The sequence below is a fragment of the Sylvia atricapilla genome, chromosome 1, assembly GCF_009819655.1.
Source record: "Sylvia atricapilla isolate bSylAtr1 chromosome 1, bSylAtr1.pri, whole genome shotgun sequence".
NCBI lineage: Eukaryota > Metazoa > Chordata > Aves > Passeriformes > Sylviidae > Sylvia > Sylvia atricapilla.
The window spans coordinates 56991018-57012716 of NC_089140.1; the positions used below are offsets into that span (position 1 = coordinate 56991018).

Here is a 21699-nt window from a genome sequence, read left to right on the forward strand (position 1 = left end):
ATATCTTTTCTTTGTTGTGAGGGCAGAACTAATGTTCGTGTGGCCAAAATAATATTTCATAGCAAAATATTCTGATGTATGGATACTACCAAATGTTATTCTTTGCCTTTCCCAAAAGTTTCCATTTCATTTATTTCAGATTTTTGTAAGTATCGACAATTGCAGTTTGACATACTGAATATTTGTTTGCTTAGCAGTCAAGAATAACACACAGCAACACTGGTCAGTATGTTATTGGGTCACAACCATGTTGCTGGGTGTGCAGTGTGTTCTTTTCCCCTCTCACCTTGTTCTTTTTCCCCTTTTCACTTTTGTTTCTGGAAACAAATCTACACACCCTGAAATCCCAGAGCTATTATCAATCTTCATTTTAAAATGATCCTCAAATAAATACATACATACATACATACATATATATATGTGTATATTGTCAGAAGTATGTGGGAGTCCATTTCCCAATGATTTTAATTGGAAGTTGTAGTTCAGTTATTACATAATTTCCCCACTGTCTCTTCATTGCAGTAAAAATTAAGTAAGTGTATGGGCCAAAGTCTCCACTGTCATTTTCAAAAACTGTGTAATAGTTAATTTGATCCTTTATTTCTTCACTATATTCTTGTGCTCTCTAGGTGGAAATACTGTAACTCCAAATGGTTTCTGAAAAGTCCCAGTTCTGTTTTGGAAGTATTATGCTTCATGAACTGGAGTTGATATGACTTAAAAGCAGAAGAAAAGGATTAAGATTATCATAAATATCAGCATTTTGAGTTAGATAGGAAAGCACTCTATAAAATTCTTTTGTGGTTCTGTTGCCTGCTCTAAGTTATCTTTGACATCACTGAGAATTAAAGATCAGCTTTTCATATTGTTTGGAGTTTTGGTGAGGTTTAAGTATATGAACCAAGAATATACAGTAGATTTGTCTGGAATGTTTTCTTTGGTGGAATGTAGCATGTGACAAATAGTCACAAATACATCCAGTCCCTTTGAAGATTTGACCTGTATTTACCACTTATTTGTGTCTTTTCCCCATCTATTAACACTAACAGGAAATCTAGCTGAAGCCATGTAGCTTTTTACAGAAAGACATTGTCTTCCGTTCCCAGATGTAAAATCAAATTCACTCCTTAAGAGGAAAAAAGTATGTCTTTAGCCCTTAAAATTCTTACGTCATCTTCACAGCTAAGTATTTAATTCTGTTTACAGGACAAGCAGCAAAATGCAGTGATAGTCAGCTAAAAAAGTAGGACTGCACTGGATATATATTCACATAGTATCAGTCGGCAGTTGTCTTTTGCTTCCTGAATGTTTGATTCCCTTCTTTATACTTTCAAGAAGATTATTTTACTTTTTAAAACATTAATAAAATCAACTGTTAACATTAATATTCACTTCTGAAGGAACTTCAAGGTATCTGGAAAGTAAAGCAGGATAATTGTTTCTATCCATTGACTACAGTGGGAACAGCACTAAAGGAAAGCACCTCTAGTTGCATTAAGTTTTCCCAACAGCATTGATTGAATAGGATTAAATACCATTCTCTTGCATGAATTGATGAGAAATATATTACAATTAACTGCACACTGTTTATGTAACGTCATGCTCATAAACTCTTTGGTTGACTTTTATTACTTAGTTTCCTTTATCTGTTTTAATGTTTGAGATTTTTTTCCATTTCCTTACTTCTCTTTCCTGTTTTATTCTTCCCTCATCCTGTTTACCACAGGCGAATCAACGTATGCAGGAGAATATAGACTCCATAACCAAAGAAGTGTTTGATCTCCAGGAGACAATTAATTGGAAAGATAAAAAAATAGGGGTATGAATCAAATATGGGAGGAAAGGTATTTTTTTTAATTTAGAAGTAGATGGATGCCCTCTACACCCCAAGGAATGCTGTGTACTCTAAAGAAATTAAGGGCACTCCCAAGTTAAATGAGTGAAATGTTTTGCAGTCTTTCTTTCCTTCAGAAAATGAGCCACACTTTGCTTGCATAATGATAAATAGTACTAATTCAATCTGTAATATGAACTGTTACACATACAATTTTACAATTTTTTGCAAAATTTTGGATGGCATGCCTAGTGGTTAAAAATATGGTCTTGAATTGACTTCTGCAACCAACTTGCACATTCCTGTATTGCACTTCTGATCCTTGCAGGATTGGTTAGCTTGGATGCAACACTGAACCAAACTGCTTTTGTGATATGATGCATGAAATGCTTTGAGTATTGAGAGTTGTAATTGAAACAATTGTTGTAGGTGACCTTTTGAGGAGCATCCATAAGGTTCCTATATAGAAAAAAAGGTGGTACAGGAAGAACTATGTTGATACTCTGCAGCTAATGTAGGTCAGGCAGGGTTTGTCAGTTTGGCCCTGAGCAGCACAGAAGTTGTAGAACTGAGTCAGCCTGACCATCGGTGGTCCACTACATGGCTCTGAACTTGTGACTATTCTGGGACACAAGTAGGTTGCCTGGTGGCAATAAGGAGTTAATTGGAAAGCCTTTAAAAAGGAATTATCTGCCTCTTAACAGCTCAGGGGTCATTTCTCTACCTGAATTTTACACCATATTTCAATATATGTGGATTTCTTTGAAAACTATTTTATTTGCTGGCATTCAAGTCACCTTGAATAGTTGCCTTTTAATTGATAGTGCCAAGTTCAAAAGCTGTGCTGTCTTAATTTTTTTTCATGCTTCAGTCTTTCTCTTCCGTCATAAAAAGATTTCATCATTCCTAAGTTTTCTGAGCATTCTTTTGAAAGCTTTTTATCTTTAATTTACCCTATTCTTTCCATACTTATTTCTCATATTTGTGTATTGGACTGTCTCAATTTGTAAAATATTTTTGTGCTCTTTCAAATACATTACCAGAGTTAGTATAAGCGTATCCTATATTCAAATATAGGTACCATCCAGAATGACAAGAAAGATAGTTATATTTTCCTTTAGCCAAAAGTGCCCTGCCAGTTTGTATTCTTGTAAACACCATAACTGGTTATTTTTCTAGTTTGGGTTTTTTTTTTAACTCTCAGAATTGAACTCTCTTAGGTAAGAAAACATAAAAATGCTGCTCTTTTCTTTCTCATATCTATAAATATTTACATACTTTTCTTAGCTCATAGTTTTTGAGCATTTCCCTCTTCTACTGAACAGCTTTGCTAATTTTTACTCTTCCAGCTTTAGAAGTCTCTGTGAAGTTTCACAATGTAGTTTATAACTAAAATTGTAACCTTACTTTACAATGTATACAAGACTTTTTAGCTGTTTCAGAAAAAGAGAGGCAAACATAACAAAAATAACACAAGTTTGTTTTATACCTGCCTTCTTATGTTCTGTTTCTGCAGTGTTTGAAATTTGTGATTATATTTGATATTAGATTAGTTTGAGGACACTGAATTACAACTTTGGGTTGTATTGCTGAAATACACGGTTACTGTACTGTTTAGTGGCTCCAGATTTTCAGTTAGTAATGGCAATTCTGAGACTGGCATAAATGTCATGAAGGCTTTTGGAATATTTAGAAAATAGGATCCCAAATGTCTCTGCATTCTGGTATATGATCAGATTTTGCTCCTATCAGTATGGTAAAACCTGTCTGCAGAATTTTGTTGTCCAGATTTCTGTTTCCTGCCCCAATAGAAGAATTGCATAGTGTAAAGAATTAGAATATTGTAAAATCTGTGTCATATTAAATGAAACCCTGAGCACACAAACACTAGGATTTTTACTGGTTTTGAATAATGATTGCTTAGATCTACATAGGTAGAAATACATAGTTGTATCAGTTTCACTTCCTTCCCCATCAGAATTTTCTGATTTCCAACACTTGTGTTAGGAGGGGGTGAGGATAAAAAATGTTTGGGAAAGATCAGCATCATTACAGGACACTGTCAAGTACACACAATCTGTGTCTGTGACTGTGGGCTACTGTGTTCATTCTCTCAAGTGGTGGGCTTATTCCCCTTCCATCTGTGCTACATTTCTTCAAAAATTAAAAAGATGTATGTGTCTTTTAAGTAGAGCACAAAATTATATATTGATTAAGGTTCTTTATGCTATTTATAATGTAGAGATCTAGTGTGTGCTAGGAAATAAAATAACTTTACAAATTTTTAAATTAAGACCTCAGCTAATGTTTTCACACGTGCTGAATTGCCTTTAAGTGTTACATTTACATACTAATAAATCAAGTGCAACAGCACTTGTCAAAAATTTCTGTTAAAACTGAGTAATGCTTTAAAATATTGCTCTAATATACAGATTCTAGATGATTATTAAAATTAAGCATACTGCAGTTACATGGGGTGAGTACAGCACAAATGTATACACCGTCATTTCTTTCTTGGTATCAGCCATTTCTACACATTCATGCATAGCACAAGGTTTAGTTGGATCATTTTCTTGGCAAAAATAGGTGTATACTTTTACACTTGGTGTTGACTTTTTTTTGACACTTGTCTATGGTGTTGACTATTTTTAATGCATGCAGTATTGAATGCTGCCCAGTCAAGTAAAAGTATCTGACTAACTGCCAGGTAACCTTTCCAGCACAGGTAGACAAACTTATCTACACCCATATTGCACTTCTAGCTGCCATACTTTTTTGTGCTAAAATAGTGCTACTAGTGTTTGCTGCTTTTTTTTCCCTTAAAATTGATTGCTTTGGGTTTAGTAAATGGTATTATAACCCTTAAGCAACCAGTAAATAAACTAGTATTTGCGAGTGGATACATTCAAGGTCTTCAATGATTATGATTTCTGCTTCTGTACCTTTTAAATGGCAGAGAAATTAGTTCAATCTATGTAACGTTTTAGGATCTTTGCCATTTGAATTTCAGCAAAATTTATTTCTTGCTGCAGAAATACAAATTTTATTTCTTGCTGCCTGTATGAAGAAGAATCACTCACTGTTTTGGTACTCAGTTCAGTTTATCAAAATTTACCAAAAAATAGAATTCACTGTATAAAAATATTTTAAAAAATCTTAGACTTGTCTGAAAAAAGTGGTGACAAATGCAGCATGAAGTTAGATATGCAACTTGTAGAAGGCAGGTATCAGAGATGTATGTTACTACATATTTTAAAAGTGCTTTAATTTTCTTTACTTGTATTGAGCTCTTTGTATTTACTTGTAGAGAATCTTTCTCCTGTCATATGCTTTTTCTCTGTACCATTCTTTTTCTTGCTATCTGCCTGAGCCCAGGCCCTAGAAAGACAGAAAGATTACATTGACTGCATTAAGAATGAGCGAGATGAGCTCAGAGAGGAGTTGGCTGACCTGAAGGAAACAATGAAGAGAGGACAGGTATGTTGGTAGTAGTTACTTTACAGTAACAGAAATCCAGGAATGGGGCATCAAATCAAGGTCAGTAAAAAAGAGGGAGAATGGTTACTATTCTTGTGCAGTCTGAAGACCTGACCTTAGGGTAGGATAAATCGTCTGTATCATTGTAACTGTTCCAATAAACTTGAAAATCTTTAAAATATTTAATCTATTGATTTATATTTTAGCACTTCTGTTGTATGACTGGTTTATTTTTTGTTTTGCATTTTTAGAAACATGGATTGGTTATAATTCCTGACGGCACACCAAATGGTGATGTAAACCGTGAGTCAGTGGTTGGTACAATAACAGTAGTATCACAGGAAGCTGCTCAAGTCTTGGAACCTGCAGGAGAAAGACCACTAGGTAAAAATATCCTGGCATACTTTACAGAGTTTTTGAGGGCTTTGTTTCCTCTGGTTCTCAGTGGGTGTGACTTGCAGTTGCAGATGCAAGTGCCTGTGATGCTTCTGGAATATATGCTTACACAGCTTCCAGGATTGATTTTAATTTTTTCTTGGTTCTGAGTAAAAAAGACAGATGTATCTTTGAGTAAGAAGAAATACATGCTTAGGTGTTTGAAACTGATCAGTTCTCTTGGTCCAGTTCCTGTTCTAATTCTGACGAAAAATATCTTGCTTACAAGCGGCATCTTTTGGATTAATGTATTTTCCATTGTATTTCATAAAAATAAATCTTTAGAAGTATACATAATATGTATACTTCTTTCATCAATGAAAGAACATCAAGTGCAATCTTCCATCACATTAATTAGAAAAAAAAGTTTTAAAAACATTCAAAAAATGACAGAGACAACAGAGACACTAATTAAGTGTTTTCGGGTTAAGTTACGTTAACTTGCTTTTATCCTTAGGTTGAGCAAGTTATTGTATGCAAGGTCAACCTCTGTAAAACTCTGTTAACATGTAGTAAAAATCTCTATATAATTGATTTATACTTGTATATAATATATAGTAGTTACATATTTTTCTTTTGACAGAAATTAGACTTCATATGTATTTCTGCTATGGCTCCCTCAAAGGGAAATACAAATGTCATTATGCTTCATTTCTATCAAAGTTAGAATTTCTAAAGGAGCTGCTCTAGTCTTAGAACAGTGTTGCTTGACAGACTGTTCTGTAGCTATTACTGATCTTTTGACTAATTAGCAATGTTGCTGAATTCCTGTGAGTCCTTTTCCAGGTTCTTTTTTTGTCATTTGGGAACACTTTTTGCAAACTTTCTAAACATATGGGAAAGTTTACTGGCCTCCCTGAAGAGACAACAACCTTCAAATAAGTCAGGGAAAAGAAAACACAATCAGGAGAAAATTTTGTTGAAAATGGCTGTTCTAGATGTTGGGACAAAAGTGTTTGAGTATTATAAAAAAATCGTCAGTTGTTAATTTGCTTGAAAGATTTAGTAAACTCTGAGGTCTTGCTTTTAGAATTTTTATACTAATAAACAATATGAACAAAGTATTTTCCCCTTTTTTCTGCTATTAACTGAAGATTGTTGTGTTATTAGTGAGATATCAAAGTTTTGTGGTCCCAGTGTTATTAGCTTTGATGAGCTTTTCATTCATAATGGAAGAAAAATTAAGAAAAACATATTCTTACTTAGAGATTTCTCTGTTTTTTAATTGGGTTCTTTTGTTTTAGATATCAGGCTACAAAAACTGGCTGGAGAGAAGGAGGAATTACTGTCCCAGGTAAAATAAGTTATTCATTTCATAAGTAGACCTTTGTCTATCATTTTGCAGACTATTTATATATAAGTAATAAACAAATGTTAAGCACAAAGGTGCTTAATCAAATACATAAGCACTAAAGCAAAATAAAATACTCAAATTCTTACCTCACCGACTACCAGGAATTAGCAGTTCCTCTTGCTAGTGTACTTATCCATGGGACTTTGATGTTGGCTGGTAAAGAAACCTCATTTCACTCACTGGTTAGCTGAAATCTAACTTGTTCCTTACTATACTATTAGTGCACATCCTTAAAGCTCTTTCTTTTCTTTTGTCTTATGCAGAAATATTAAAGTCAGTAAAATTATACTCTCATAAGTTCAAGTGGCATTTTCTTCAAAATTGCTGAGTAATATTATTTCACTAATCATTTCAGTAACTCAGAAAATTAATGTTATTCAAGTAATTGTGTCTAAATACAGCACTGTTTTGAGAAGAAAAGACTCAAGCAAACATATAGCCATTGAGCAATTGTTAAGAGTACTAAAATTTTTGCCCTTTTAGTTGAAGACATTTCAAATTTAAACCATTGTTGTCAACTTTTGGGTTTGCTGTGAATGAACCTTAATTATAGTATAGATACTTGTTTGGAATGCCAATAGATTATAGTATTAAATGTATATAAATATGTATGCATATATTTATCACTGTATAATTTAAAAATCACTGATCATGTATTTGATTTGTATCATGAATGAGGGTTTTGCAGGTTAACTCACATACTGCTAATCTGTAGAACAATATTTTTAGAAGAGTGTCCAAAAAGTAGCTCCTGTGTCTTTCATAATGTCCATACACAGGCCACATACCTGAGAAATCTATGTTCCCTGACTACTGGAAAAACTGAGAGACAGCCGCTGTAGCATGAAATGGGATTATTAAAGACTAATGTGCACTACAGACTTGCCTAGGACCGTTGTTTCCATGCAGAGTATGAGAAAGGACCCCCTAAAAAGCCATGAATTATTGTCTGTAAACTCAGTAGGATAGTGTTCAATATCTTTGTGTGTGTTTAGAGTGGAAAAGATATGCAGTAGAAGAAATCCATAAATGGAGTTTAATGCCATCTCCTCTTCTGAAAAGTGAACTGTGTTAGTTACTATGTGCTTCTGCACTGTGCAGATACCCCTGCAGCACTGACCAAACTGGTGGGCTTGGGTTATGCATTGACATACAGAAGGTGCTCACCCAGTGATGGGGATAGGGGCCTACAGCTAGAGACCTCAAGGATTGACTGCCCTGCATGGCTCTGCCATTCTCATTTACAGAACCCTCTCAGCCAGGGGCATCTCAGGACTACTCTGCCTTTTTACCATTGAACATTTAGATACACAACTACTGAATTTCTGGGAGTCTCTTTTTCATAAAGAAACACTTCCTTTTTCAGGTTAGAAAACTGAAGATGCAGTTGGAAGAAGAACGACAGAAATACTCTAAACGTGATGGCATGAATCCAGATATAATAGGCTTGGAGAATGGCTCTGACTTACAGCTAATTGAAATGCAAAGTAGGTATATGGTTACTGTTCAAAGTTATTCTTCTTGCAGAGAAGACTTCCAACTCCTGTTGTTGTGCAATAGTAGATTGTGAGTGACTATATTGTTGAGCAGGTAAGTTTTTGTTGGTCCATGTCCTTGCATGAAATTCTCACTGCAGAATAGCTTAAAAGTCTGCCTTTTTCCGTATTGAAGAAAAACATTCTGGGAAGTTACTTTTCAGTTGATAACCTTGCCTAGAGTGGGTGCCACTACTTGGGTACAATTTTTAGACAATAGGATTTCAGCTAAGATTTTTTGAAATATATATTCTACAGGATGATTTTGTTCAATCTTCGATACAGAAAACCTAATCTAGAAGACTATTGTCCCAAAGCAAAACATGAAATTTTATTTAACATAATGTTTAGTGTTGCTTCATAGAAGCACTAAGATGCTTTTCATTTCATGCAGGCTATTCAGCTGAAAACGTATTTGTTTGACAGATTGTCGTTTAATATGCTTGTGTTAATGAATATGAACAAAACACTGGCAATGCAAGGGCTCAAATGTAACACCGAAATAATTTGCCAAACTCCTTAGAGTTTGTGAGTCAGGTTCAGGCCTTGCGCTCCTTATTCAAATATTATTACAGCTGTCTAGGCCAAATGCTGCTGGTATTTTGTTTATTGTGGTCTGACATTTTGCAATGTGTGTTGATTATTATGTTGATTCTGTTCTCTAAGGAATTAGTTTGCTGAGCTAAATGTGTTTTAAAAGGCATGTATCTCATTGATGCACCTGAAATTTAATGCACACATGCACACTTTTATAGAGACAGTAGTTGTGATCCCTAAATAAAGGAAAATTATTTCCTTTTCAAACTCTTGTAGATTGCTGAAAGAACATTTACCTCTCTGTGAATCCCAGCTATGAGCTTCTCAATTAAATAGTCTTTTTAATGAACTTTAATTAAAAGGGAAACTGCTAGTTTAGACAGTTGCTTTGATTAACATATTCATGTCAATTTTTGTCTAGGAGATGCCAACAGACAAATTAGTGAATACAAATTTAAGCTTTCAAAAGCTGAACAAGATATAACTACTTTGGAACAAAATGTAAGTGTCTTTCTTCATGTTTGTTGTTACACTGCATATTTTTACAATACTTTTTTCAACAAAATCTGTGAAAACGTATTTCATCATTCAATTTACTGTTTGACATTTAGTTTGCATAGAATGACACCACATTTTTCATATTTCCTGTAATTAAATACCTGTGCACAGCCTAACTATGAGAGAAAATCTACCAAGATGCTAAGCTATAAAACCATGTTAATTGACTTACAAAGTGTGACTGTTTTTGTAGATGTGTAACTCTCAACTTTAGAGAGTAAGTTTTGTACCTTCCATAGTATTACAACTTCCTTACAAGTAATTAAATTAAATAAATTGATTTTCTTGAACTGGTAGTTTCAGTTCTTTATAATTTGCCATACTTTTGTATTTTAGGAACTTAACTACAGTTTATTACCTAAAAATTAAAAAAATTATTATAATTTAAATCACAGATTCTTATCTTTTCTCTTTAGCACAGATTCAGTCTAGTAGCCTATCATGTTGATTAGGAGTTGTAGGGAGCTGTATACAGAGAATGCTACCAGTTTTAACATCTGCAGGTTGCAATGAGGATTTGTCTCAAGTCCTCATAAATTCTGAACTCTGTGCTTGGGCTCAAGACCTCTTTCGTCATGTCTGATGACAGTTCACAGTCTCCTTTCTATGCACCTTTTCATTCAGTTTCTGCTTTTCAACTTTCCACTTTCATTTTTCATCCCAATTCTTGATCTTTTGTATTCCAACTCTTCTCTTTCTGCTTAGTTCTTTAACCTTCTCACCTGTGTCCTTGGAAGAACAGCTGGTGTCCGGTGAGCTCCAGGTGAAACACCTGAGTATGTTCCTTTTGTCTTGTTTGGGTTTACAGATTGGACGACTTGAAGGACAGGTTGCAAGGTATAAAAATGCAGCAGAAAATGCAGAAAAAGTAGAAGATGAACTTAAAGCTGAAAAAAGGAAGCTTCAGCGAGAGGTAACTGACTTGATTTCCTTTCTAGCTGTATGTTCCTTTCTGTCTTGATCTGCTTTGTCTTTTGCCTCCAAGCTCTGTTTCTTCATAATCTTTGATTACAGCTTTTAATTGTTTTTTGATATGACCTTTAAGTTTCAATATGACATTCAGAAGACATCTAGCACATTAAGGTAATACTAACTATGATTCAATACTGTACTTTCTTGAAAGGAAGCATTTAAGTGGTGTTTTTTTCTAAATGTGATAACTCGTAATATTTTAAAGTAATCCTTCTACAAAAATTGCTAGAGAGATGAATGGTCCCTATGTCAAGTGACAGCCTGGAAATTTTCCAGCTTGCACCTCACAGGATTTTGGGAAGAAGCTGTATTTAACTGAGCTGTTGATCATTCTTGCTTAAGATCTGCTGCATCACTAGCATGATGCCGGCTACCTGTGTTGGGAATATCTATCTGTATGCAAGTAATAGTGGTGGAGAGTACTTTACCTTGTTCTAGGTAAACTGCTTTCATGTAATGGGAGGTTGCAGGTACACAGTACTTTTGGAATGAATACGCTTCATGTTTCAGTTGCTTCACAATTATTTCCAGCAGTTTAATTCTGTTTCATCTGCCTGCAATAATGAAAGTGTTGTACCTTAACTTCTGTGGCACTCATATGAAACAATATTTTTATTCCTCTTATCAAGCTTGAGTACAGCACAAAATCCAAATAAACTAAAGTGATCATAATTTTTTTTTCATTTTATAGTTAAGAACAGCACTGGATAAGATAGAAGAGATGGAGATGACCAATAGCCATTTAATGAAAAGGCTGGAGAAGATGAAAGCAAATAGGACTGCGCTTTTATCTCAACAGTGAAATGAAAATTGCAAATACAATGCACTGCTCCTTGAATAACTAGTCTCTAGCTTGTTTATAAACACAGACTTTCAGTGGCACAAACTATTTGAACACTGAGCTGTTCACTGGTGGTTTGGTTTTAATTAAATGACATACTTTTTGTAATTTATGAGAGAATGAAATGTAGTTTGAATTCCCATCTGAATGACAGCAGTTTTTCAGTAGTGTTTGATTCTAGGGTCAAAGATGGAGCACAATGCTGTATGTTTTTACAACTGTGGAATCAAGTTTACTCACGATCTCTTTTGGCTGCTTTCATAATGCTTGATGCTCAGAGACAGCTGCATGAATTCAAGACACTGTATTATGAAACTAACATATACTTGCTTAAGACATCACACAGCACAAGTGCCTTTTATCTGGTGGAATTTAGTCTTCATTGTTGAAATAACCTTTGAAACCAGAACGCATTTAATTTTAAGATGCATTTGGGGTATTCCCCAAACTTTATACATTTTGCAAATACATTTTTTTTAAATATTTAAATTTATAAGAAAAAATAGGTACTGTATATAAAGATCTGCTTCTTTTGCATGGGCACATCTGATGCCTATGAAATTCTGTCAAATCCTAGCCCCTGATACTCTTAGCATTAAGAGTGCAGACGTAAAAACTAAAGTTGTATGCCATCAATTGTGCCATCTGCTTATGTGCAAATTGAAATTTTATGAGGGGAGGAAGGGGGTGAGAAATGTGGCTAAGGAGTTTATTAAATCAACACTTTACTGACCAAAAAGGGATATTTTGTGTTTTCTTTTGAATACTGACATGCTAACAGGACAGAGCATAATCTGCCTAATAGTTAAATCTGATCTTCATGTTCTTAACAAGTATCTTTCTGCCTTTGGAAGAGTGAGTTTGAATTTTTTTTTCTTAACCTAGTCTGCTACTGTTTGACAGTACTGCCGTGGAGCAGAGGAGCTGATAAGGAAGAAGTTATCTTCTGGAATGGCGTGGGTTTTGTCTGTAATATACTCCGTGTAGACAAGCAAATGCTATTAAAAACTTCAGCTCTTCGAGCTGCCACATCACAAGTAGGACATCAGTAGCACCTGCAGTGGCAATTCTGAAGGGTTTGAAGTGGCCTTGCCCGTGTGTTGAACTTTGCTTGAGGCCAGCAGGAGCCTTGGTCTGAGAGGAATCATTCGTCCAGACTTGTAGCAGCTGTTTTCCACTTGGAAATTGCTACTCTTCTGGGAGTATTTCTCCAAGCAAGGCCAGTTTCAGGACCTTTGCAATCCCAAAAGCTACCACCTCTGCTTGACCAGAGCTGTTTTCAAAGAACAGCCATCTCAACAGTGCAAAACTAAAGCTTTCTGTCTCTGGATGTCTACTGGACTTGGAAAATAAAATTCCCTTCCTGTTGAGATATCTTGTAAGTAGCAGATCTACTTAGGCCTGTTTATTAAATAGGAGACAACTACACTTTGGTGAACACATAGATCATTGTCTGTGCTTTTAACTCTTTGCTTTTTGTTGTGTACTTATTCAGCAGGAACTCTCAACTCTTGATTAGTTCTTAATGGGTAGGTATTCTAAAGATAAATGGATACTTTAGGAGTTTTCCGTGTGTACAAAACTCTGCTAAAACCTTATTTGGCATGTGGCAGGGGACCCTTCTTTTCATTCACTTCCTCTAAACCACCCCATTGAGGCTGGACATGTTATGGCACAGGGAAAACTGCAGCTTCAGTATTAAACCATGACAGTCAGGTAAGGATGTTTTCTGGGGTAGAGGTAAAGCATCAGTACATTCTTTCTTAAAAATGAAGATTTCTAGTAGTTTTTTAAAGAAAAGTTATTAACAGTTCTGTTACCATGGGCATATTAATTGAAGAGATTCCCAAGCTCTTGCTACCAGAAAATCAAAGCAAATTCAACAAAATAGAGGGCCAAGGACTTTAAACCACCTAAAGCTCGGGTGAGGAAACCCCCCCGACATCTGGCGTCCCTGGGTGGGCACGAGGGGGCACTGAGTGAGCACCTTACTGAGAATTGGCTTCACTGAGTGCTTTCCAGTGAACGCACAAAGCCCTCTAAAGCCAGGAAGAAATCCAGAGAAGACAGGGGAAGATTTGTGGCCACAGCAGCTGACTTCAACTTCGCCTCGGACAGATGAACTCCAAGGGCCCTGGACTCGTCACCCTGAGATCTGCTGGTCGGTGATCAGGACACCTCTGGGACGAATTTGAGAACATCTGCACCCTGTTCTTCAGTTTTGGTGAGAGAGGTCAAAATCCAGAACGCATGGGGGTGGGAGTCTCCCAGGAACAACTTAAGATCCTATCCGCTTTACGGGTAGTTATGTTTCCACATCCTGCAGGCCTTCCTGAAAAGGAGCTTCAAGCTCTGCTTTTATGGGTTCGGTGTAACTTTCCACATTGTGAAACCCATGTCCTGTTTGAGCCGGCATTTTGGCAAGAGGCAAATAGGGAGTTGTACCACAGGGCAACTAAAAGGGATAAAACGGCTGCGAAGCTATTGCCCGCGGGGAGAATCATGCTAGAGGCAATTTCATGTAATAAAAAGGCAGTTCCTCCTTCTTTACAGCAGCTGAGGGCTGCGCGGGAGGAACAGAGCGATGTTTCTTCTGTTGAACAGCAGCCAGCTGCTTCTCAGCAGCAGGCAGGTCACATATCTCCTAGTGAGAATGTGGGAGGAGGGGATAGCCAGCCGCTTCCCCAGGTTATAGCAGCAGGGGATAGCCAGCAGCTTCCCCAGGTTATAGCAGTAGGAGAGAGCCAGCAGCTTCTCCAAGATGAGGCACGTAAATCACAAGAGCTTATCTCGGAGCCTCAAATTCTGAAACCTGATTCCCCAATGCCAGTCCCGGGAAAGAAAAAAATTGTACTTCATCCTAGCGATCAGGATAGAGACATGCTTTCTTTTGAGGCATGCCCCCTGGACATGGGACAATTGCCCCAGAGGGGGGAACGGGAAGATTTAGATCGGATTCCACCTAGAAGTCCGTTCACCCCTCCCCAGACACCGCGCGAAATCACTTCCCCATCCTTTCCTCCACTCGAGCAAGGACAGACACAACAGGGGGGAGGGGGAGTGAGCCAAACACCAGAGCAGGGAAAACAACCCCAAATCGCGCCGGCGGCGGGAGATAACACCGCGGCACAAGGACGCGAAGGCGATGTCAGTCAATTGCGCCGGGAACAATCACACGGCGCGGACGCGGAACGTGACGGGGGCAGCAGAAAAACACACCATGTCAGGGGGGCGCGGATCGCGGGGAAAAAAAACTCGCGGGCGACCGTCGGGATTTCGCGGACCGCGAGACCGGGACAAAGCGGGAGGAAAAGCCTATGCCGGTAGTTCGGCGTAGGGTGATGATGGAGGCTACGGTGAGCGAAATGGACAAAATTGTGGCCACATCGCAAAGCGTGGGCAGAGAGCCAGGAAGGGCGGTGCAGACGCAGGCGCAGAGCCGTGCACTGCAAATCCCAGAGGCGCTCGCGGCTCACGTTGGCGCAGGCGCAGTGGGGGTGGGATGTATCCCAAGCCGCAGTCTCGCTGCGGGCGGGGTAAACCCCGATGGCGAGCGGGACGGGGCGGCCCCCGGGGGCGCGTCGAGAGGGAACGCCTCCCAGGGCGGTGCCGAGACGATGCAAGCAGGATCGAAGCAGGCGGGGGTGGTGCAAATGTTGATGGGGTGGGGCCAGGGCGGAGAATTTCTCCAAGGGGCCGCCTCCTCACAGCAGACGCCGCAAACTATAACCCCGCCCACGAGCGGCGCCTCAATACCAACTCGGCAGCCACTCAGTGATTCAATATCAGCTAGCTCGTTCAGGCACATGGGTGCACATCCAAACATCACTGCAGTGTTTCCCAGAGATCCAGAAACGGAGAGTTTGTTACAAGCACAGCGTCTTTGGTCAGCAATAATTGAAGAGATCCCGGACCAAATATCGATCGATCGACAGGGTCCAGTTGTCGCAATGCCAGCGCCACCTAGTGGCGGGACTGCACAATTACAGCAGTCACGGCGACTTCCGTACCCAGCCATGGGAGCAACAGCGCCACCTAGTGGCAGAATACCCACATTGCAGCATTTTTTCCCAGTCACATATAAAAAACAGATTTATTCTTCAAAGCAACAATTCCAACAAGAACAAATGAAGCCGTTGTCAACTTCAGAGGACCATGCAGCAACTCAACCGTAACAAAAAGCATTCACCACGGATGACAACATGATTCATATTACTGCTTCACATGGCATTCCTTTCAGATCAACATGCCTTTCAGGCATGTCCTTCATCTCAAACTTCTTCAATTTTATTATCTCAAGATTTCATGAAACAAGTTTTTCCACAATTTAAAGAAACAGCTTTGGAATTCAATCCAGATTCAACCTTCAATTCCCTCAAGTGCTCCTGCCACCAAAAGGCAATCAAGCTCCTCTTCAGTTAACTCCACAGACGCTTTCTTCAGTTACCTTTCAACGGTCTGATGGCTCAGCTTTTTGTCTTGGTAATGCTGCACAAGGATCACATGCTGCACAACAATCTCAGCTTTTTACTCCTCAACTAGAAGGGAGAGAAATGTCAAAAAGAGGAATATCCCTCAAGGATGAAGGGATCACATCTCAAGAAGATGGGGACAAACAAATAAAGGCAGACTCCGGAATAGGAGGAGCAGTGTCACAATCAAAATCACAACAATTAATTCCTTTTTCTGAAAATTCACAGATGGCTGATGCACAGATATCCAGTGCAACAGATTTGACTGAGACAAAGAAAGAAGTATTAAAAGAGCTTAGTTCAGCAGGCACAAGAAGTTTAATATTGCCAGTGGCATACGATGCACAAGGTCAGAACACAAGATGGGAGAGGTTGGATCATGATATGATCAAAGACTTGATAAGAGCCATCCATGATAACGGATTGGGATCCCCGTACTTCAAGCAGCTTTTGAAGGCAACATTTAATACATATGACTTAACACCTTTTGACCTCAGATCCATTGCTTCGATGATTTTTACAGATTCGCAAATCCTTATCTGGGAAGCAAAATGGAGAAAAGCTCTTGAAGACCTCAGGAGAAGATATCAAAGAGGACCAAATGCAGGTATCACTGTGGCAGAAATGGCAGGTGATCCACCAAATGATGAGCCACGTTGTCAAGCAAGAGATTTACCATGAGAAGTGTTAACAGATATAAAAGAAGCAGCAAGAAAAGCAATCCTGCAAATTTCACCAGCAGGAGTTCCAGAAAGTATTTATACAGAAATAAAGAAAGGCACATCAGAATCATTCTCCTCATTCATTGATCGTCTCACACAAGCAATAGACAGGCAAGTCAATGATGAGGGAGCGAAGCCACATCTGCTTCGAAGTCTTGCATTTGCAAATGCCAACACAGAGTGCAAACGTATCATCAGTGCGATGCCAGGTCAACCTTCTGTAGCAGAAATGTTAGAAGCATGCAGCAAAGTAGGAATACCGCAGCATGTGGCATCCATTCAAGCAGACATCTTGGGAGAACGTCTAGAAAAACTTATCGAAGCCCAGACTGAAAAATTCCAAGAGGCTTTTGCAACTCTGCGACAAAATGATTCCACAGCAGAAATGGTGGCAAAACTTGTGAAAGCACAATGTTACAAATGTGGCAAACAGGGTCACTTCAAGAGAAACCGCCCAGAGCATACAAAGAATGCAGATTCATCAGGTGTTTGCCCGAGATGCAGAAGAGGAAAGCATCATGCAAGCCAGTGTCATTATAAAACAGATGTGGATGGAAACTCTCTGCCTCTTCCAGGAAACTCCAAGAAGAGCGCGAATCGTCAGCACGTGACGACACAAGTGATGGTGATGACTCAAAGTCAAATTCCACAAGTGGGACAGTCGTCGGAGAAAGTCAATCCAACGCCCTCAGCAGGACAATCTACAGGATCCCCAGTGATCCAGGCCTGCTGCTGCCAGGGGCACAATGTGACTTGGCAGCTTCCAAAATAGTATGTTTTTTAAATGAGAATCATGCAGTGATACCAACAGGAGTCACTGGAACTTCATGGAAAAGTCAAGAATTTTTAATCATAGGTAAAGAAAGAAGCAGCATTTTAGGTCTCATCATTTATCCTACAATTATTTGGGCAAATTGCAATGAAGAATTGACAGTTTTGGCCAAACCTCTACAACCGCTGTTGACCATTCCTAAGAACACATCAATTGCCAAAGCCATTGCATTACCATCTCACACCACAGAACAGGTCATGCCAGTGTTCCATCAACAGAATTTCCCTTCGAGTGAACATGTGGAAGTTCATGCCACATGGGTGAAACACCTAGGTTGAGATCGACCCATCATTACATGCTCATTGACCTACGGTGAGAAGACAATCATGATCGATGGAATGCTTGATACTGGCGCAGATGTCACAGTAATTTCATATCTTTTTTGGCCCAAAGAGTGGAGCCTGATTGCACCTTTGAGTTCAGGGATTGGAGGGAATTCTGTTTGTCCACAGAGTGAAAACGCAATTCTTGTTTCAGGACCAGGAGGAAAAACAGCAGTGATTCATCCATTCATCATACAAAAACCCATCACAGAGTGGGGAAGAGACATCTTGGTGCAATGGGGCCTGAGACTCGAAGTTCATTTTTAGTGGGGGTCACTGTGGCACTCACCACTTTGAAACTGATCTGGAAAACAGACAATCCTGTCTGGGTGGATCAGTGGCCCCTTGAACGAAAAAAGTTGAGTGCACGTAAAATTTTGGTCAAAGAACAGTTAGAAAAGGGACACATCAAACCAATGAATAGTCCCTGGAATTCTCCAGTGTTCGTGATTCGCAAGAAAGCCTCAGGCTCATGGAGATTGCTTCATGATCTCAGAAAAATCAATGAGATCATTGAAGAAATGGGTCCACTTCAGTTGGGACTTCCAGCTCTCACGATGATTCCCAGAGACTGGCTGCTTGTGATCATTGATCTCAAAGATTGTTTCTTCAACATTCCACTTCATCCAGATGATGCTCCTCGATTTGCATTCTCTATCCCAAGCATCAACAGACCAGAGCCTCTGCAAAGATACCATTGGGTGGTCTTGCCCCAAGGACTCAAAAACTCTCCAACAATTTGCCAATGGTTCGTGGCATGAGCTTTGTCTCCAGCGTGGAAAAAATATCTGGAATCAAGAATCATCCATTACATGGATGATCTCCTAATCGCAGCATCAATACAGCAGGAACTGCAGAAAACTCGTGACAGTGTGATTGCAGAAGTGCAACGTGCAGGATTGGAAATTTCTACTTCAAAAATTCAGGAGATTGCACATGGAAGTATTTAGGATGGAGAATCTCAGAACAATCCATAAGACCTCAGAAAATTCAAATTAGAGCAAGTTAAAAATCTGCAAGATCTACAACAACTCTTGGGAGAAATCAACTGGATGAGACCAATTTTAGGAATCATAAACGATGAACTTACATTGTTTTTCAATCTTTTAAGAGGAGACAGCAACATAAAATCTCCCAGAACTCTCACGCCAGAGGCTCAGAAAGCCCTTGAGAGAATTGCTGAAGCTCTCCAACACAGACAGGCACATCGTTTTGTAGAGTCATTACCATTCTTTCTTGCAGTGTTGGGGGAAAAAGTACAGTTGTATGGTTTAATTTTTCAATGGGATGTGTCACAAGCAGACCCGTTGTTGCTTTTAGAATGCATCTTTTTATCTTACAGATCTCCAATGACAATCCTCACAAGTTTGGAAATGATAGCTCCAATCATCATCAAAGCTAGGTCCAGATTGCTGACAATGGCAGGCAAAGATTTTACAACGATTTACTTGCCTCTGAAAAAAGAATATTTTGATTGGGCATTGCAAAAGCCGGAAGACTTGCAAATTGCATTGTTGAATTGTCCTGGCACATGCACAATTCATTTTCCTAGTCACAAATTGCTGAAAGCAAAAATAAGTTTCAGAGAAAAACCAAAAATAAGTGAAGTGCCATTGGACGCAATAACTATATTTACCGACGGCTCAGGAAAACCTCACAAATCGGTAATCACATGGCAAAATGTGACAACAGGACAATGGGAATCAAACATAAAAACAGTACAGGGTTCACCACAGATAGTGGAATTGGCAGCAGTGGTTTGAGCTTTCAAACTGTTCCCTCAGCCTTTCAATCTGATCACAGATTCAGCTTATGTAGCAAACATGGTCAGACAGCTTGAAGATTCACTTTTGAGAGACGTTGATAATGCAGATTTATATTCATACTTACTTTGTATGAAAACCTTACTACAGGAGAGAGAACATGAATATTTTGTCTCCCACATCAGAGCACACTCTTCTCTTCCAGGATTTTTACCAGAAGGCAACGCACAGGCAGACAAATTGGCCATGCAAATTTCAAATACTTTGTCCAACATCTTTGAGCAGGCAAAGTTGAGCCATGCATTTTTTCATCAGAATGCTCAAGCATTGATGGAAACTTTTCATATTTCCAAAAGCCAGGCGGAGGAAATCATCAGTACCTGTCCAGACTGTCAGCGTGTACAGCCTCCTGCATCCATGGGAGCAGTCAATCCAAGAGGGTTGCACAGTCTGCAACTGGGGCAGACAGATGTCACCAAATACCCATCTTTTGGCAAACTTAAAAATATTCATGTTTCTGTTGATACATTCTCAGGTGCGGTTTTTGCATCACTGCACACAGGCGAGACGGCACAACACGCTTGTCGGCATTTTTTACAAGCGTTTGCATCTTTAGGTGTGCCGCAAGAGGTCAAAACAGATAATGGTCCAACCTATATAGGGAAAGTGCTTGGCAATTTTCTAAAGAAATGGGGTGTTCAGAACACTTTTTTTATCCCACATTCTCCAACAGGTCAAGCGATCATTGAACGAACACATCAAGCACTAAAATCCCTTTTGGAAAAACAGAAAAGCGGGGAGACAGATGCAACACCACACATGCGCTTGAATAACGCCTTGTATGTGTTGAACTTTCTAAATGGCTCTTTCACAGAGCCCAGTCCACCAATTATCAGACATTTCTCGGACAGTACAAAAGCGAAACTGAAGGAGAATCCTTTAGTTTTGGTCAGAAACCCACATACAGGACAGGTCGAAGGACCATTCAAATTAGTAACTTGGGGCAGGGTTATGTTGATGTCTCCACAGGAGCCGGACCGAGATGGGTGGCAGCGAAGAACGTGAAGCCCTACCGAGTCCAAGCGCAAGCAGACGCAGACCCCAAGATTGGAAACAGGAACGCAGGCATGCAGACGTGAGTGGATGTCAAGACAGCAGACATCCCCTTGTTCTACGCGCAAAAGAGACTTTGGCATTTGGGTTTTCTTTGGGACTTGGGTGGTGGTGGATTTCAGTGGTTCCCAAGGGAAAGAGGCCTTTGGTGACACACGTGTGCCTCATTCTCTCAATGATTGCTTTGAGCAATGCGGCAGTTTGGCCCATGGCTCAGCCAAAGGAAAACGTTTGGGAAACTCTGGCCAATGCATCAGGGCTGGACACCGTTTGTTTAACTCACTCAAGACCAGGAAAACCTTTTTCAATATGTTTAGTGGGATTGCCAGTCAACAAATGGCTGACTCCAGAAAACATACCTCCAGCGACCTCCTTAAAGGTCATTTCAAATCCAGTGAACAGACGGGATGTTTGGACGGGTTTCCTTCCTGTGGCTCCTTTTGAACCACAGGAATTGGAAATTCTTGCATCGGTCAGAATGAACTTTTGTGTAAAATTTAATTATCCCGGAATAGCAGGAAACAAAACAATAGACGTCACTCCCAATCATGTAATTTATAGAAATGCATCATCTTGGTGTAATTACACTAAGATGGTGAGCAGACCATCCAACCATGTTCCAGTGCAACTGCCAAGAGGAATCTTTTTTATCTGTGGGGACAGAGTTTGGCCCGCAGTCCCTGCAAATGTCAAAGGCGGTCCATACAGCATTGGAAGACTCTCATTGTTAACACCTAACATAACATTGTTGAGAGAGCGAGAACATAAAGAGAAAAGATCCATCCAACAATACAATTCAAAATCTGATGACAATGTTCACACCTGGACCAAGGCGCAAAGGATTGCAGTTGCAATTTTTTCACCGCAGGCAGCATCAGGAGAAGCCTTGACAGAATTGGACCACATGGCTTGCTGGCTGAGCAAACATGCC

At 39.2% G+C, this 21699-nt stretch overlaps 1 protein-coding gene across 9 annotated transcripts in view; it reads left to right on the top strand.

The window, feature by feature from the left end:
* Positions 1 to 12282, top strand: part of LRRFIP2 (LRR binding FLII interacting protein 2) — a 56728-nt gene extending 44446 nt beyond the window's left edge. For 5 of the 9 annotated variants that reach the window (XM_066323263.1, XM_066323257.1, XM_066323269.1 and 2 more), the window contains 8 exons: positions 1727 to 1819; positions 5210 to 5311; positions 5563 to 5695; positions 6991 to 7040; positions 8467 to 8587; positions 9594 to 9673; positions 10539 to 10643; positions 11394 to 12282. In XM_066323263.1, the coding sequence (XP_066179360.1) occupies positions 1727 to 1819; positions 5210 to 5311; positions 5563 to 5695; positions 6991 to 7040; positions 8467 to 8587; positions 9594 to 9673; positions 10539 to 10643; positions 11394 to 11504 (795 nt within the window). In that variant the 3' untranslated portion in view covers positions 11505 to 12282. The remainder of the gene's footprint in view (positions 1 to 1726; positions 1820 to 5209; positions 5312 to 5562; positions 5696 to 6990; positions 7041 to 8466; positions 8588 to 9593; positions 9674 to 10538; positions 10644 to 11393) is intronic. The other 4 variants (XM_066323276.1, XM_066323283.1, XM_066323295.1 and 1 more) reach the window with 2 other exon arrangements.
* The last annotated feature ends 9417 nt before the right edge of the window (positions 12283 to 21699 follow it).